The sequence below is a fragment of the Channa argus genome, chromosome 19 (assembly GCF_033026475.1).
Source record: "Channa argus isolate prfri chromosome 19, Channa argus male v1.0, whole genome shotgun sequence".
In the NCBI taxonomy this organism is placed as follows: Eukaryota; Metazoa; Chordata; class Actinopteri; order Anabantiformes; family Channidae; genus Channa; species Channa argus.
Window position 1 is genome coordinate 12,846,356 of NC_090215.1, and position 18,574 is coordinate 12,864,929.

Here is an 18,574-nt window from a genome sequence, read left to right on the forward strand (position 1 = left end):
TTTTTTTTCCAAGTCAAGAAATCAAATCAATGTGGGTGCAACATTCTCACAAAATCTTTAGCGTTAGAGATAAAAGGACAGAAATCACATTAATATTATTTATGAGATGTCTGATATTCTTTTAACAACTATGTTGGTAATTTATCAATCTCTCACTTGTAAAGTGCAAAATCCAAAGTGTGTTGTTTCCTACTACAGTGGGCATTGGGCATACAAATGCTGCAATTTCCCACAAATGACAAGCTGAATGAGTGAAACCTGCTTGAAGTTAAAGGCCTGCGAGAAGCCTTTCCAATTAAGCACCTTTACATTTGTACTTGAAATGTGTCCAATGCCAGAGTATACGTAAATTTAATTGAATCTTCAACATAAAACCTATGTTTGACCTGATCCACATGTAATCCAGAGATGGAGCAGAAGATGAAGATGCACTAATGCAGCCTTTTAAAATGCAATAATTGTAAGATGTTAACTCCTAAATTTGATATTTGTTTTAACAACCTCGGCGTTTCTACTCATTTGTGTGTTTGATCCCTTTTCTTGAATGCATATGGTTGCTGTAGATGCATGTAGTTTGAACTGCAGATGTGAGGTGCTGATTTACAACATCACACTAAAGCTTTTGCAGCCCCTACTGTCATAAAACACTTTGATCAGTGTTGTTATGTTTCTGTGTTTTTCTGCAGGCTGTACTGCTCTCTCAAACATTGAGAGTGTGATTTATTCAGTTGCAGTTTGGTTCATGTTTCACCTCATAATTTGACTGTACCATCCTTCGTGCTCTCCATGATGGATGCATAATTTCCAACAGGCTGTTAAAGTTGCTGTACTGTGATGACAATATAAACAACACAGCCACCTCTTGTGCTTGCACACTGTCTACAGTCAGTATCCAGATCTAAACTTTATGCTTGAAAACAGGCAGGACTTTCAATAAAGTAACATCCATGGCAGCATGATGATCTATTAAGACATTTGCATAATTTTAAATCTAATAAGCTGCCCAGAACATTTTTGTCAATTGGGATCAAAGGAGAAGATGTAAGATTTTAATGGGCAGGCAGATGCAAAGAAATGAGCATTCTCATGAGATGAGGCTTCTAGTCAAGAGTGTCACATGTATTATGGATCAGCACGCACAACTCACGCACAAAGGCTGCTGGATCAGGCCTTGAGGCAGAGGCCATTTAGAAATCACAAATGTCTTAATCACTGACTGATGTAAGGTTACACCACCAGAGGCAAGACTATATGTTCCAAATGGTCTTTCCTCTGTCATTTAAAGATGGAGAAAAAGAAGAAGAGTTCTTTTTGACTACAGTACTGCATATAGCCTTACTGTGATGTTAAATGTTCCCACTTTCTAAATGTTCACAAAAGATTCATCCTGTTGAACAAGCCCAGAGGAACAAGCTCACATGTTTGATTTGACTTTATTGTGTCTGGTGACAACTGAAAACGTCTCATCCACTTGAATACTCTCATATGATGCTTTTCAAGCTGTGGAGTTGGGTTTGTCCAGCCCACTCACAACATCTCGGCCCACTGTAACTCCAAGCCTCTCTACCTCACTTCAAAATCTCAGTGCAGCAGAGCCTTTTCAGCTCAAATGTCAGACAAAAACATACTGCAGGCGATGTGGTATGCAGCGTGAGTCTGAAGTGCATGCAGTCACCTTAACAGATTTTTCACCAGGGTTATAGTCCTATACTGATGTGAACACTACTGGTTTACTCCATAACCTCGAATTAAATAATTTACCAGAAGACAGTTTAAAAGCAAAATGAAGTGTGGGTTGGACATCTCTTGGTCCATCTCTGTCCAGCCATATTCATTTCAGAATCTCAGGGTACAGCCACAAGCCGACATCAGAAAATAATGACAGTCCCCACCAAATTTCTCCCAAGTAATACAGTGAAATTTACTCAGAAACAAATGAAACGTTTTACTGACTATTAGTTTCTCACAGGCACAGTGAAGTGTCACAGTAGGACAGACCAAAAAAAATAAAATAAAAGAGACCAACCTAAAATAAAGACATTTAATTGCTGCTGGAGCTTAGGATCCAATTATGCTTGGCTTTCCCTGCTCTGAGCAACTGATAATATCACAGTAAGGGGAAAAAAAAGATGTGTTGAACTCATCATCAGCTGCAGCGGGAACAAGTTTGATCAGGAGTGTGGAGAAGTTGTTGCAAAACTGGAAAACTGCTTTAATGAGAAGCTTGTCATAGTCTAAATACATTGATACTTTTAGGTTACGTTTAGGATAAATAATTGATAAATATTTTTGAGAATTATTGTTATATTTGATTTAAAATTTTTCAACTGACATGTCTGTCAGAGGTAGACTATATGTTTTCCATCAATGTCAGATTCAAACAAACAGGCCCTATGGTCAGCTGACTTCTCGAAGTGATGTCATCCAGTGGTGTATGTTTAGGGTGATGAGTTAATACAGTACTGGAATAGAGTATTTTGGGTTATAGTTATAGTGATGTTTAGTGATCACCACCTGGATTTAACTGAGCAATTAGTTAAGAGCCTTCCATTGAATAATTAGTGCAGTAATTATCATTTCAGCTGGCAACACATTTTTCAACACTAACTGATTCAGTGAGTACCTGAATATACTGAATGACCAGGTTTTCTTATCCATTGATTTACCTTTTCCCCCCCTGATGGCTTCCGTGTGTTTCAAGATGACAATACCAGTATTCATGGTGTTCGAATTATGAGACAGTGGTTCAGAGAGCATCAGACCTCATTTTCACACACTCGAAGGTCACCTGAACCCTACTGAGAATCTTTGGGGTGTCCTGGAGAAGAGTCTGACTAGTGTCTTAAAGTTTAAAGTGAAACAGTTTGTGAAACTCTGGATGGAAATAAATGGATGGAAATTAAAAATTGGTGAAGTTGCCCTTTAACTTGAAATATACTTTAACTTGCAGCAATGCACTTTTGAAAACTATGTCGTCCCTCTGTTCAAACCAAATGCCAGCAGATGGGTCATTCAATTTCAGAAAAAGGTCAACTGTCAACTGAACTGGATTGATGAATTGCACCAGGATATTTTACTACAAGTTTTCCCAGCAGACGAAGCACCTTTTTGTGAATTGCTTCCTCCCACTGGTGTAATAGTGTTATTGCCTTGTTTATTGCTGCTGTACTTGATTTTTTTAAGTTAGCTTCACTAAAAAACAGTCACTAAATAGGTTTGTTTACCCTGCAATTACTGCTAACTTGATGAAAACTAGTAAGAAGTGTATATTTTTACTAACTGAGTGAAGTAAATAATGTACGTTAGGACCGCTATTGGACTTTGCTATTGGGAAATGTTCTATGCACCTCATTAGTTGATGCAGGGAAATTATTGTTTAGTTTTATACTGTTTCCTTTTGGGTCAGCGTGGAAGAGAATATCAAAAAGACAAGAAGCTCCCCTTCGGGATAGTAGAAATTCTCTTCTTCTCCTACATAATTAAAAAGGCTCTATTTAGAACAAACTGCTGAGTTGGCCCATTTAAGATTCATGTAAGTATGAGGCACTATTTGATTTTGGGTTCAGCAGATAGAGAGAAAACACAAGTACCACGGTGTTGCCAGTGGGGAGAAACTATTCTCAGAGCAATGTTTGCAGGTAGCATCATGCTGGTCTTTCACAACTTTCTGAACATTAACTATGGGTTTTCTCAGCCTTCAGCTTTCCCTCAACTAGCCTTGATCCGGGATTCAGTGACAATCCACTGGAATTTACATTTACAAGAAGAATCAACATAATATGCATTGTAAAATTACTGTTAATATGTATATAGATGTTATAAATTTTACATTATCCATATAGAGAGTTATCACTGATCTTGCTGTAAACAAGGAAAATGTCATGTGTGCCTGATCATATCTTCCCCCTAACACTGAAAAAAACAAGAACCGCATCTATTCTTTCACCACCCACACACAAATTGCCAATTTACAATAGGACACCATCTTCCATTTATACCACTTTATTTACTACGTGGCAGAGACAAGCTGAGCTCTCACCTTCCCTATTTTCCAAATCATATATAACTGTATAAGCCTGTCAGTCAATGTACCAGTAGAAAGAATGCTAGTCTGTTGTTTTCTGCTGCCCAGCCAATACAACAAAGATATAACTGCCTAATCGATGACAGATGACCTAAGCCACAGATGGAAGATAAATGTGCAACATGTCCATTGTAAAAGCCTTTTAAAAAGACAAGACACACGGGGGGGAAAAAACACAAGTGATCAATGCAAAACACAACACAGGGCTCTCAGATTTTCTGCAGTATGCTTTTTGCTAATCACTCCACAACCTTAAGATTATAATAAGTAGTAAAAAGGTTTGCACTTGATGCATTAGATTGCATAGTAACAAATGTGACCTACTGTTGACAGTAATTCCTTTATATTGCCATTGTTTACTCAGTAAGCTCAATTTAGAAGAATCATGGTAATGTGCGATGTGCACTGAGCTACATGGTATAGCCTACTTAGTGTTTGTGCATAAAAAGTGCAATATGCTTTTATTGTAAGGTTGGAATTTGCTAGTGTAGCCTCTGCTGTAGCTGCCTGACATATTGTAAAATGGATCTAGTAATGATTAGGGAAGCTTAATGCATGGCTATCTCTGTAGAGATGTTTAATAGAGCATATGCAGTCCCCTATTAAGTGAGATAATTAAAAAAAAACTCTTCAACATTTCATTTCCTTGAACTCCTCTTCGACAGATTCTTCAAGTAAATCATTAAAACCCTTCATGAATTTCTAATGGCAAGATTATTCACTCTAGATGGTCAAATGAAGCAAGATAGCTTTATTGATTCTCAGTTTCATTGTGGTCCAGCATTTTAGAGTTTACAATGTTTTTATTTCCTTTCACTTATTCCCATGGGGAAAAAAGTGGGTGTTCACACACACCCCAGCAGTCACTCTGGAGTTTTGCCTGTAGTAAAAATCCATTATCTTCTCCATTGTTTCCATTATCCATTGTTAAGATAATGAGACTCAACTGCAACTTTTGCTCACCAGTAGGTCAAATATATCCCTTAAAGTTTACATTGCCTTCTGGCCAATTTATGATGTCTATAAATAGGTAATTGCCACTGCATCACAACTCACCATCCGTAGTGCTCTGTACCAATTAAATCACAGTCATATTATAAAGGCAGTGGCATTGCCTGGGGGGAGCTAAATGCAAAAATGTACTTTGAGTGCTATGTTTAAGTGAAATACATGCCTGCCTTTCATCAACCTGCAGTCAGTAACATCCCCACCCCCCACCTTTAATTTTGTTTGAGGTTGTTTACATCAGCATTGACTCCAGCTGACTTCCTTTAGGCATTGTATTTGGCGTTTGTAAGTGATGGATTTCCCTAAAAACAGAGCAAAGTATTGTTCTTAGGAACAAGGACAAGTAGTGAAATCAGCATTATACTCAAGAGAGAGCAATTGGTCTCATGAGAGCCTTCGTGAAACAAATGAGGATCCCAGAGAGGATTATGGGATTGAAAGACTTCAATATGTGACACCAAATTAAATAAATAATATGCATTGTTGCAATGATGCAAGCGCGGCTAAATTAGGAGTGTCGCAGGAGGTAAAGCCCACCCTTCAAACCCGACTTACATTATTGTTATAAGAAAGGTAAGGTGCAAATTAAACCGATTTGTGTTGAAGATGGAAAACAGACCCGTTGTTACATCATTACAGCATAATTAACTCAGAAAGGAAAATCAAATCTTCCTCTTAAAGTGGGGATTGAGGCACATGTTTTCCCCTCTGAGAGATGGAGAATATGAGTGGCTCTGGGTGGTGTAAGGGTAAAATGTAGAAATGTTCATTTTTGAGATTGTGAATCTTCTGTACATGAAGTTGATGTGTTTTTCTGCTGTTATTGTGCTCAAAGTGGTGACTTGGTCAAATGCCATATTAAACAGTCCTTATTACTATGGACAATTCTCCTTTATGTTACCACATGACTGTTTGTCTCATGGTATATGTGTGGTGTAAGCCTCCTCATAAATACCAGCATGCTTCTCTGCCATTTAGGTGTTGACTGTGATCATTGGAGAATGCTGCGTTTCCCCCCACCGATCAATCCAAGAAGGCAACAGTTGACTCTGATCTTTATTTATTTAATATTCCCACCTCAGTGGGAAGCAGCGGTGGGAGGAGGAGCATGAGGAGCAACCCCTGGCTGGAACAGTGATAGTCGTTTATCTCCATCTTTCTCCTCATTTCAGCTTCATCGTCGTCGTCTTCATCATCATCATCGGGCTCAGCTACAGCAGCTTCAGCTTCATCAGATGCAGAAGAGGAGGGAGCAGGAGCAGCGTCCGTCGACAGCGCGGAGGGCTAATAAACAGCACGCATCTTCAGGAGGCGCTCCACTCCAAGGGGAAGATGGGGAAATGGCAGTTGCAGCTGACCAAATGTAAAGATCAACAATTCAAACGAAATCTTCATTTATGACATAGACCTGGGTTTATGTAACAATAAGAGATATTGAAAAAACAAAAGGTAAGATATTTTCCGATGTTTTATGTATTTTTCTTGCTGCATTCATTTAGGCTATTAGGCTGCTGTAACGTAAATGACTCATAGGCTGTAGGAGCGTCCGTTTTAACCCAAATTAAAATCGATTTAATAAAAACAACAAAAAGCTACTTTTAAAAAATAAAAGAGATGTAATCTCTTATTTCGGTTTCATCCGAAAAATAAGAATTTACCTTGTCCCCCCCACCCTCCCTCTATTTTTTTCTTTTTTGTTGAGGTAAAAATATCAGACCATCGTTAATTTGGTCATAAGCTTTTAAACACGCTTTTCCGTCAGTATAAACAAGGACCAAGTTATATTATTTTGGGTTTTGAAAAGGAGGCGCAGTTGCTGCAAATAAGTGTGTCTATCTGCCCCCTTGTGGTTTTGGATTCATGCATTGTCTTAAGGGATTGCCGTAATCTGAAAATTATTTTGAATTATTTTTAAAATAACAGCAATGGTGTTTTTTTTAATAAATGTTTTTATAATTTAAATGTTATTTTCTCAGTCTTAAATCCACTCACATATCTCTTCTGCAATCCAAACCCCACTGCTTTATAAAGCATCAGAAATATTTGATGTGACTAAAGCAACCTTTCAGCAATAATTTCTTTTAAGCTGAATTTTTTTCTAATTTATGGCGTGCAACTCCATTCTTATCATCAGTGGCCCACATTCATGTCTTGTCCCCTCTGTGGTTCTCTGTTATGTAATTTCATTCCCATCAGACTGCATCAGCCTCAGAATGTGGCTCCTGCTTTGCTTATATGAGCTCGCATGGGATAAATATAGAAGTAACAAAACATGAGTGTGAGGCTCGGCAGAGTAAAACGCTAAGTAAGATAAGTCTTATAAGTGTGTGCTTGTTATGTCCATGCATTATGCACAGAGAACCTCTTATTGGGAAAAAACACAGGAAACCACAGAAAATCAGACCACAGGTCAATAATGCTCGAATGTTGTTTAAGCTCAGTTCCACTGTAATTACTTTGATTTCATTTTTCAGATTTTCCCCTCTGACACCTCAAGGAACATGGATGTATCTTCATCCTCCCTTCAGTACGGATCAAAAAAGCGGGTTAAGATTCACCCAAACACAGTGACAGTAAAATATGCCACTCACTTCCCTCAGCCTGGTGATGAAGGGTATGATGACGCGCCCTCTTTCGAGGACTTTGGCACCTTTGCAGAAGCCAATGTGGGAAAGAGACTGGTATCAGACAGCAAAGGTGGCAGGACTTTATTTGGAACTCTGGAGACCCAGCCTAAGCAGCCAAGTGTGCAAAGAGACAAGGGGGTTGGTGGCCAGCTGGCCAGCTTTGGTGAGGCGAATGTATTGGCCTCTAGGGTGACCTGGATGGCCCTATTTGGAGCCGCGGTAGCTCATGGGTGCGTGGCCCTGATTACTCGTTTAGCAGCCGATCGTTCTAAAGTGCCATCCCTTGAGCTACTGTTCATCCGCTCTGTGATCCAAGTGCTGTCCATCCTGGTTGTCTTCTATTACCACGAGGCCCCATTTGGCCCTGCAGGCTACCGCATGCGTCTTTTCTTCTATGGTGTCTGCAACGTAATCTCTATCACCTGCGCCTACACCTCTTTTGCCATAGTACCACCCAGCAATGGCACCATTATGTGGCGTGCCTCAACCACAGTCTTTAGTGCAATACTGGCCTTTCTGCTACTGGATGAAAGGCTGTGCTACACAGATGTGGTCACAGTGGTGGGCAGCGTATTTGGTCTGTGCCTGGTCATGGTGCCAAATGTAGCAGATAATGACAAGTCCAGGCTGGGCTTTTGGAAGGAGGCCTTTGGTTACACAATGACAGTGATGGCCGGTTTAACAGCTGCCCTCTCCATGATCGTCTACAGAGCCATTAAGGAGCGTGTCAGCATGTGGACGGCACTCTTTACTTTCGGCTGGACAGGCACAGTGTGGGGTGCCTCCACCATGTTCATCATGCAGGAGCCCATCATTCCTCTAGATGCGGAGACCTGGGGCTATTTAATTGGAATCTGTATCTGCTCCACCGTGGCATTCCTGGGAGTGTACTATGCTCTAAACAAGTTCCATCCAGCCTTAGTTAGCACAGTGCAGCACCTAGAAATAGTGGTTGCCATGTTCCTCCAGCTCATTGTTCTGAGGATGATCCCATCTGTCTACGACGTCATTGGAGGCCTGGTCATCATGATCAGCGTGTTCACGCTGACAGGAGTCAAGCTGTACAGGGTGAGCAGGGCCATTCGGCAGGATTATCAAGAGATCCTAGACTCACCCATCAAATGATTTTACATATGTCAGTCTATTTGTTTACATTGTTGCTTGGTTGTACAGATCAAAGAATGTCTGAATCTTCAACTAATGATTTGTGTTGTTGTGGTGTGGAAGAATGCCAGTTGTGTAGCTGTCTTAATAGTTGTGTGTGAAATAAAAGACAAATGTTATATGGTGACAATTTCCCAATGATAATACTGCTTTGTGTCACAGACCAAAATGTCAGCAAAAAAAAATAATTAAAAATGTGTTTGATTTTGTGATTTATTTTTCTCCAATATTTTAAATCTGGTTCTGTGAGCGACATTGTAAGACAATTAGTTGATGATATGCACCTTTAATATTAACAAGGTACATCGTATCCCTCTGTTGTTACACTGCCACACTTGTAACACTGTTTAAATGTCAGCTAAGAAATCGTTCATACATACTGGGAAAACAAGAATAAAAATAAGTACAGCCACATTTCATAAAACAACTGGTATTGATTTTCTTAGCCTCCATTTTTTGGTTGCCAATATGGCATAATTGATTTTCAAATAAAATGTTGTTTTGGTGGTCGGCACAGGAACATGAAAAAGGAACGTGAAAAAGAACATGCTGAACTAATTTGTTTCATTTCTGCATAAATGTGTCTTAAAACATGATTAGATTTTCATAAAACTAAAACAAGCCCAGTCAAACAACAGCGGTAACACAAAATATACTTATTTATTTATTGTAGAAAGTTATAAAAGCTGAAATTAACAAGGCAGAAGGCCAATAAAAAAACATGTATGGGTGACTGAGATCAAGGTTGAACTTTTTGGCTTTAAATAGAAATTTTATGTTTGATAACAACCAAACACTGTACTCTCAGTACACAATACTACACAGTACTCTAACATGAGTATTTTACCCCACATGCTGGTGACAATATTGTAATTTAGGCCTGTTTTGCTGTCACTGCAACAAAACAGCTTAACATGAGAAATGAATTCTAAATTGTAAAAGGAAATCCTCCAGGAAAATGTCACCGTATCCATGCTTAAACTAAAATGCTGAAATGTGGAAATGCTGTAGAAACACCCTGAAGGCAATCACGCAACAGTTGAGGCTGTTCTGCTAGGAGAGATGGGTTAAACTATCCCCAAGCCAATTTGCAGCGGTGAAAACTGGAAATGTTTACAGTTACAGAAAGATATTACAACACAAGGGGCTCATGCAAGTTAGTGAAGGCACTGAAGGGTTTTGCCACACACAAATATTTGAGATTGGATACTTTTCAATAATAAATAAACAAATAAGTGTGCCTTTTCGTCTCATTTATTTAATTGGGTTAGAGTTTGCATGAAAATCTGATCACATTTTATGTTATACGCAGAAAGAGAAAGGGGTTCCTAAACTTAAAGTACCACTGCATAGAGGGTTTTATTTATCAGGATAGACGCGTGACAAATATACATTTTGACTTTATTAAAACTGAATAAAAATTTGCAAACAAAAGTTTCTGGGACATCAGATATTCTACAGTATCTTAATAATACTCTTTAAAAAAAATCACATACACTATTTTCCCCCAATAATATTTTTGTTTAATATTTTCTCACTGCCTCTGACGCATGTTCTGACACCAGCAGCTGGCTGATATGTAGCACTAGTGATTAGTACATCCCTGGACACTGCTTCTGTTTACTTTCAGACGCATATCAAACCAAAGCCTAGAGGCAGGTACACTGTATTGAATTAAAGTTCCCTTTAACAACACAATACCATTAGCTTTTTCTGCAGTGGAGGATTCAGTGGCTTAACCAGCAACGTTTCCTTTCTCTGTGACTGATGCAGTCAGTGTTTGTGATTTCCCTTTGGCAAAGCAACACTGATGGAATGAAATAAGGGTATAATACTGATGCAGAGTGGATGAAGGACAATGTGTGGCATATTCAAAAGTGACACATCATGTATGTTTCACAATCAGCCCAGCAGGTGGCATTCACAAGCCACCTAATTCCTTAGCCAGAGAGCAGAAGTGATACTTGATATAATGAATGTAATTGGTGGTTTATCTTGTGGTTAACTACAGTCAGCTGAGAATATTTCTTAGATAAAAATTATTTTACCACATGAACTAACACCCTTCTCTCTTTTCACTGCAAAAGAAAAAATATTAAAGTTACCGTTGACTACACAACCAGAAGTATGATAAAACTGCTGAATGTAATCATATCACATAGGATATAAACACAAATGCTCTACAATACTATGTGTTATCATCACACATATGACACTAGTACTGAAACCACACACCATCAGTCCATCACCAATATTCACAGGAAATATATAAGTGCCTTTCATTTACAACAACAACTACCATAAAACAATGATAAAGTTAGCCAGAAAGCTAGAATTTGCATAACACAAATGAAATTTTGTTAAATAGTGCTCAATGTTGAGTAATAACAATGACTGAATTGAATTTATTTTAAATTATCATTCACAATTATCAGGATAGACACAAGATGGTTAGAGTTTTATCATCTTCCCTGCATCAGTTGTACGCAAAAAGACAAATTATCACATTTTTGAGAGAAAGAAAAAAAAATACCCATTTTAAGCTGAGCTTTCTGAGTATTATTTTTATTGGGGGGAGGGGGGGGTTATACCATTTCAAACACTGTTCAATAGCCAAAGTTTATTTTTAAACTAAACAGTTGTATAAACTCAGATAGGAATTTTAATTCCCACTGTGCATGTTGTATTGCAGTGTTGTTTTGACATGGGGTTTTGTGTGCAGAAAGTAGAATGCATGTTGGTGAGGGCCATCTGTTTAAGCAGGAAACAGATTGCATCCTGCAGCAAGCTACTACAACCTTCCAACTTACAGTACCAACGTTTGCCATTTGCAGGGCCTGAATGGAATTTGATGATGACTTATTGTAGGCTTATATATGTTGACTGGTGGTGCAGATGACTGGGCACTTTTAGGAATGCTTAGAAACACCAGAAGAGAAGGACACCTAGACTTTTCCTATTTAAAATATATTTACATTTTCACTTTTATGACCTTAATATCATAATGAAATAAAGGTATAATAATAGTAAATTATATGAAATAAGGCCTGAGTGAATCGTAAGTTCCAGTCAGTAAACCTTACAGTGCAAGTTTTCTTTTGGGCAATTGATGATGAACAATTAGTTTAACAGCACTACTCCGGTGTGAAGGCATCTCTTTTTATGTAAGAATACTCTTTTGAAAACACGATTACTGTATATTAGCCATTCGGTTCATTCTTTAGAGTGACAACGCGAAAAACACGATGGATCATTATGGAAACGCAAAACATCAGCAGCTGCAGTGTGATAGACTGACATGGTGTATTGACCAATCAAAAGAAAGTCTCGCATCTGATAGGCATGTCCAGCCTATCAGATGCGAGACGTGGAGTCTGGACGGCTTGTGAAGCTGCTAGTTAGCCTAGCCGTGCTGCCGAGCAATGACATGCTCTCATACAGAAATGCAGATCCAGCGGCGCACACCATCTCCTCAGCTAGGCTAGCTTGGTGGAGAGGGACATTATCTGCCTGCTAGCTAGGATTCTGGACATCATTTGTGTGCGTCGGCTTCTGTGACGCTTCTATACATCAAATATTCCTTAAAGGAGATAGGAACAGGTGGCCTTAACTACCAGGTAAGACATTGAATGAACGTGATATGAAAGTGAGCTGCCACTGACGGCGAAGCCGTCTGACACAGGCTCCAGGTCTAACGTTTCTCAGCAGAGCTACAGGCTAGCTTCATCCCGACTCACCGAGCAACGCCAAAACTCACGTCGGCTAACTGCTAACTGTGAACCATAGACAAAACCAGTCTGTCGCCTTGCCAACATGGCCAACATGGCCAACATACCCCGACCCAGGTGGCTAACTGTTAGTTTGACTGCAATGTTAACCGAGATTTTGTTACAATTAAATTAAATTAAAGCACATTTTCCTTTTTATAGCCGATTTAACGTCAGCTAAGTTGGGATACACGTTGTCACGCTTAAGGTAACGTTAAAACATGAAAGCTAAAAGAAATCTGTTGCTCAGTAATTAAACGTTGCTAACACTTTAAATGCATATGGCTCAATGCCCCATATTTTGTCTGAAACTCCGAACGGAGAGGCGCCTTAGAGGCAGCCACTGTAAACGATTTACCTTCTAATTTAGTCGCTGCCAGCACACTGCCTTATTATATTTAGTGACTGTGTTTTATGAAACTACGTAAAACTAGTTCGGTGTTGTCCACCGACTGGACCTAGCTTTGTCACGGTCACAGTGTTGGCATTCCTTAACATTAACGCCAACTCCCTTTAATTTTGCTAAACGGGGATGCAGTGGCATTGGGGATTGTATGGTTTTTACATACGTTACTAGTTATGTTTTTAAAATGGACTATTGAGAATGAAATGAAAACAAGGTTGATAGTCAAATGTTTGGATTTGTTGCCAATTACTCTTATGTTAATCAGCTGTCCTTTAAACAGAGTTGAGTAAACTACTGTATAGTAGTAAGAAAATATCTGAACGTTCATCATTTGACAGTTTTAAATCTTTTTTCTTTACTCTCCTAATATTGTTTCTACGTCACAAAGCCAGACTTAATGTCATGCTTTTCAGTAGCACAGTCTATGATGGGTCTGTCCAGTTGTTGGCAAACTGGTCTAACTTATGTTTGTGTGGTTTGTTAAAGTGGTGCAAGACAATCAGCAGATTTAATATGGCTCAAGTATTTCATTGCACTAATCGAAACATATGGGGTTGGTTAGATTAAAATGATTTAAGGGGGTGGCATGTGTGACTTTCCAAATGCCAAAGGAGGGTCTTTTGCAGCTGCTGCATGGCACAGTTTCTGTAATTATTGTGATGCTGACTGACCTATTCGCAGTCTCTCATTAAGGTTGTAGGGAGGTGAGAGGGGGAGAGAGAGGCATTTGGTCTGCTCTAGCTTTTTCTTGGTGGGAGTCAGAGGGAGGGTAGCCACAGTTTGCAGGAAGAGCAGTGGTGTTGCCTACCATCATAATTTGCCTGAAGGCTGATGTATATTTTTCTAATGACAGTTGAGACTAATTTCTAGGTTGTGATAATGGGCAGTAGACAAGCAAGATCAACAACTTTTGGCTTGTCCCTCCAGGGTTTGCGACAGCAAAACGTGTTCTGCACGTTGATTTGGCATGACTTTTTACACTGGATACACTCCCATTTTAATCTAGGCTCGGGAATGGCACCAAGGTGGCACTTGGTGGCTGGGCCGGGCCACGCCTGGTGGGGTGGGATTTGACCCAGCCGCCTTCTGCATCCCAGCCCGATGTTCTACCCATTGAGCCACCAGCCCCCCCCAATGGCCAATGGACAAGCAATGGAGAAAAATCTTTGGCGATCAGCCACCAGGAGCTTGCATTCAGGACTGAGGACTCTCCTTGAAATAAAGCTTTTGAATACTAAGCATTGCACGTTAATGTTGCAGTGGTGTAGCCCTGTTTATTTAATCTGTATACTCTCTAACAACAATCTTATGTCAAAATTATGACAGCATATTTTATCGATATGCAGCAATGAGCTATTTATGTATAAGGTCCTACCCTTGTCTCCTTCTTTGTGACTGGCTATGTGATGCCAGTTGCTTTGAGCTGCCAAATCTGTCCACACAGCCTAGGGGAAAATGCCAACTGTGCATTTTCATGTTGGCCAAAAAATTAATGTGGCTGAAAATGCCCTGGTCAAATAACAAACTTGGGAATTTAGCCTGTTAAGAGGCATTAGACTTCTAATGAAGTTGAAGTGGAAATGTTATTCTGCATGTCTCATATCTCTCTTCACATCTCTCTAATCGAAGTTTTTGCACAAGCTCTCTTCCATTTCCTCATTTTCTTATAATTAATTTTTTTTTTTCTGTCCATGTTTTCTTTTGACTGCCCATGCATTTACACATCTGTGAAGAGTCAATAACAAAAGTGTTATCTATATTTTAACATAAGGCCCCAAGTAGAAAAGGGAACTTTACTCTTTTTTTTCAAGCGCAAAGAGCAGGAGCAATGAGTAGAATGTGAAGGGTGCCTCGTTTGACTGTGATTTTGTTTTCTTTGCTTTTTTTAAAAAAAAAAAAAGCTGTTATTGCATGCAAATGCAAGTGATTGAGCACTGCACAGTTAATGGTGATAACACTTTACAGAAGTAGGGATGGTATCTGTGGTCAAAACATTTGCCAACTGTTTTCATTTAGTAAGTGATTTGACTTCCTCAAAGAGAAAACAACTGCAGTTTCAGTGGTGTTTTCCTTTTATTAGTTCATAATAGTTTAGGGTTTTTGGTTTAGTGGGTTTGGCAGTGGAAAATGAGGATCTATGTACTGTACCCAATGCTGCAGCCTTCAGTGTGTTGACAGTGGTTAGTATGTACCTATGACTAAAAAAGCAATATTGTGCAAATGGGTATTTTAGAATACAGACCTTCGTCTTTATGAAAGTAGACCTTTGAAGCGTAGCCACATCTTTACTGTCATACACCGAAGCTATATTTAATTCGCCCACTTCCAGATATTTTAAGTAAATTTGTTGAAACAACAGACTAGGTATCTTACAAGTCTGTTTCACTGTAGATAGCTAAACTGTCTGTTTTACAACGAAATGTTTAAGCAAGAGAGTATTAAGCTGTGGTCTTGTCATTAACATCAGCAGTCATGTGTGGAGATTCAGCTAAAAACCTGGACGGTGTGTGATACTAGGCCAATTCTATGTCGTACGTATGGCTGGGGCCCTTTTTCCAAACACATACTTCTGTTGCACATGTATAGGTTGAGAAAAATCTTATCCCTATGTGGCATTTGGGAACCTGTATTACAGAACGCTAAAACTGAATAATCATTCACACTTACAGCATTTGACGTGCATATGCAGTAATATCAAAACAAGCTTACTGCAGTTTAACAATATTTTGATAGCTTCCAGTTGGGAAATTGGGCTGTGGACTGGTTAAATTACAAGACAGTTGACCAAAATCTATCACTACAAACAGAATGAAAGCTGTGTGATTGAATTAGACAGATGTTGTGACATCCCTAAAATATACCCCAGCTGAACTTAAATCAGACTTGCGCTGTCTGCTTTAAAATGTTATTCGTTTATCATTACAAAATCATTATTTTAATGAAAACAAATCTTAGTCCCAGTGTTTGTAGCTTTTACACAGCTTCTTGGTAGAAATTGGTTTAGCCTTAGTGTGAACCCTAGCATATTAATGATGGTGGCACAAATTGAATATCTGGAAAGTGTAAATATTAAACATTGTTGTATACCAGTGTCCTGTTCGACAGTATTCCTTAAAGGTACCAAAGTAAAATGGCACAAACACATAATACTGTCAATATATTGTAGAACTCTTACTTTCATAGGTAACATATCTCCCAGGGGTTAAAATGTGTGTGGACAGTGCTGCGGGATTCTAAAGAAAATGTTTTGTTTTTGTCTGTCTCCTATCAATTATCTTGTTAATATGAAACAGTCTTCTTTTCCTTTGGGCTGTTCCCTTTCAGGGGTCGCCACAGCGAATCATGTGCCTCCATCTTACCCTGTCCTCTGCATCCTCTTCTCTCACACCAACTAACTTTATGTCCCCTCACTAAGTCTCCTCTTTGGTCCTCCTCTAGACCTCATGCCTGGCAGGTCCAGTCTCTGAATGCTTCTACCGATATATTCAGAGTCTCTCCTCTGAACATGTCTATACCACCTCAATCTGGCCTCTCTGACTTTATCTCCAAAACATCTAACATGAGCTGTCCCTTTGTACTTATTTCTGATCCTGTCCATCCTTATCAGTCACAACCAATCTCAAAATCATAAAGCTCTGCTACCTCCAGCTCTGCCTCCTGTCTCTTCTTCAATGCCACGGTCTCTAAGCCGTACAACATCGCTGGTCTCAACATCGTCTTGAACACCTTTCCTTTCATTCTCGCTGATACTCTTTTTATCACACAACACTCTTGACACTTTTCTCCACCCGTTCCTACCTGCTTGTATTCGCCTCTTCAACTCTTTTCCACACTCCATTGCTCTGAACCGTTGACCCTAAGTACTTAAAGTCCTGCACCTTCTTCACCTCTGCTCTATGTAACCTCACCGTTTTAATTGTGTCCCTCTCAGTGACACACATGTATTCTGTCTTACTGCAGCTAAGCTTCATTCCTCTGTTTTCCAGAGCAGACCTCCACCTCTCTAGATTTTCCTCCACCTACTCTCTGTTCTCACTACAAATCACAATGCCATCTGCAAACATCATAGTCCATGGAGATTCCAGTCTAGCCTCATCTGTTAGCCTGTCCATCACCAGATCAAACAAGAACGGCACACAACCAATCCTTAATGTAGACCCACCTCCACCTTGAACTCCTCTGTCACACCCAGAGCACAGCTCGCCACGGTCTTACAGCTCTCATACAAGTCCTGCATCACTCTAACATACTTCTCTGCCACTCCAGACTTCCTCATACAATACCACAGCTCCTCTCTCGGCACCTTGTCATACACTTCCTCTAAATCTATGAAGACACAATGCAACTCACTATGATCTTCACTGTACTTCTCCATCAGCATCCTCAAAGCAAATGCTGCATCTGTTGTTCTCCTTCTAGGTATTAAGCCATATTGCTGCTCACAAATGCTCACCTCTGCTCTTAGCTTAGCTTCCACTACTCTTTCCCACAACTTCATTGTTTCGCTCATCAACTGTATTCTTCTGTAGCACAGCTCTGAACATCTCCTTTTGTTTATAAAAATTTGGCACCTATACACTTCTCCTCCATTCCTCGGGCATCCTCTCACTCTCCAAAATCTTGGTAAACAAACTAGTCAGAAACACTACTGCTACCTCTCCCAGACACTTCCATACCTCCACATGTATGTCACCAGGACCACCTGCCTTTCCACTCTGTCAACACATTTCCATCCTTATCTTTAATCCCCCTAACATGCTGCACATCCTTCCCATCAGTATCTCTTTGCCTCGCCAACCTGTACAATTCCACCTCTCCCTCCCAACCTAGCATACAAGTCCTCATATGCTCTTTGCAGCTCCTAAATTGTGTGGCATCGCCATGCAATCTGGAATGCCTCCTGGCCTCAGGATGCTTGCACACAAGTTCCAACACGTGGCTGTACCAATCTTCTGTCCCAAGTGGCTTCTTTAGCCCTATTATGACATCAACATAAGGCTCATGTTTGCTAGGATATACAACGACAAAGAGGAAGCCAGTATATCCCTTTCATCTCTTTGACAAAGACTGTTTGGATTATTATCTTGTGGTTTACAAATTATTTGCTATTTTGACTGTAACAATAGCTTTTCCGTAAGGCTTTAGCAGCAACAAGTGTTCAGCTACAGTACAATGTGTGGCCAGATAGAGTTTTTATGAGGATCATCTCTTTTACTGACTGCTTAATGCTACTAGTTGTTTTAAGTATCCCAACAGCACACAAAACCAAACCACAAACAGCTTTATCATACTGTAGTACTTGATGTTAGGAATCCTCCTGCTTTGTAAATTTGGATTAGTCATTGGGAAATCCCCCTTGAGCTTGTACAGTTAGTGAAGTAACTGAAGGTTTATTTGACTATTGCCTTGATCCCATTTTGCTTAGGCGTGACCATCATTGGACCTGGTAGCTATAAGCAAATAGGCCACCCAGAACAACAATTGGCACTTGTTGGGTGTGGATATGGATGTGTAGGCT

The 18,574-nt window shown here is 39.7% G+C and overlaps 2 protein-coding genes across 3 annotated transcripts in view; both read left to right on the forward strand.

The window, feature by feature from the left end:
- The first annotated feature begins 6,074 nt into the window (after positions 1–6,074).
- Positions 6,075–9,310, forward strand: slc35g2b (solute carrier family 35 member G2b). Its single transcript, XM_067485832.1, has 2 exons — positions 6,075–6,541; positions 7,567–9,310. Exon 2 carries the CDS (start codon positions 7,594–7,596, stop codon positions 8,842–8,844), a length of 1,251 nt encoding a protein of 416 aa, XP_067341933.1. The 5' UTR covers positions 6,075–6,541; positions 7,567–7,593; the 3' UTR covers positions 8,845–9,310.
- A 2,942-nt stretch (positions 9,311–12,252) lies between these two features.
- nck1b (NCK adaptor protein 1b) overlaps positions 12,253–18,574 on the forward strand; it is a 29,881-nt gene continuing 23,559 nt past the window's right edge. For both annotated transcript variants that reach the window (XM_067485833.1, XM_067485834.1), the window contains exon 1: positions 12,253–12,500. The gene's annotated coding sequence lies outside the window, so the exon portion shown is untranslated. The remainder of the gene's footprint in view (positions 12,501–18,574) is intronic.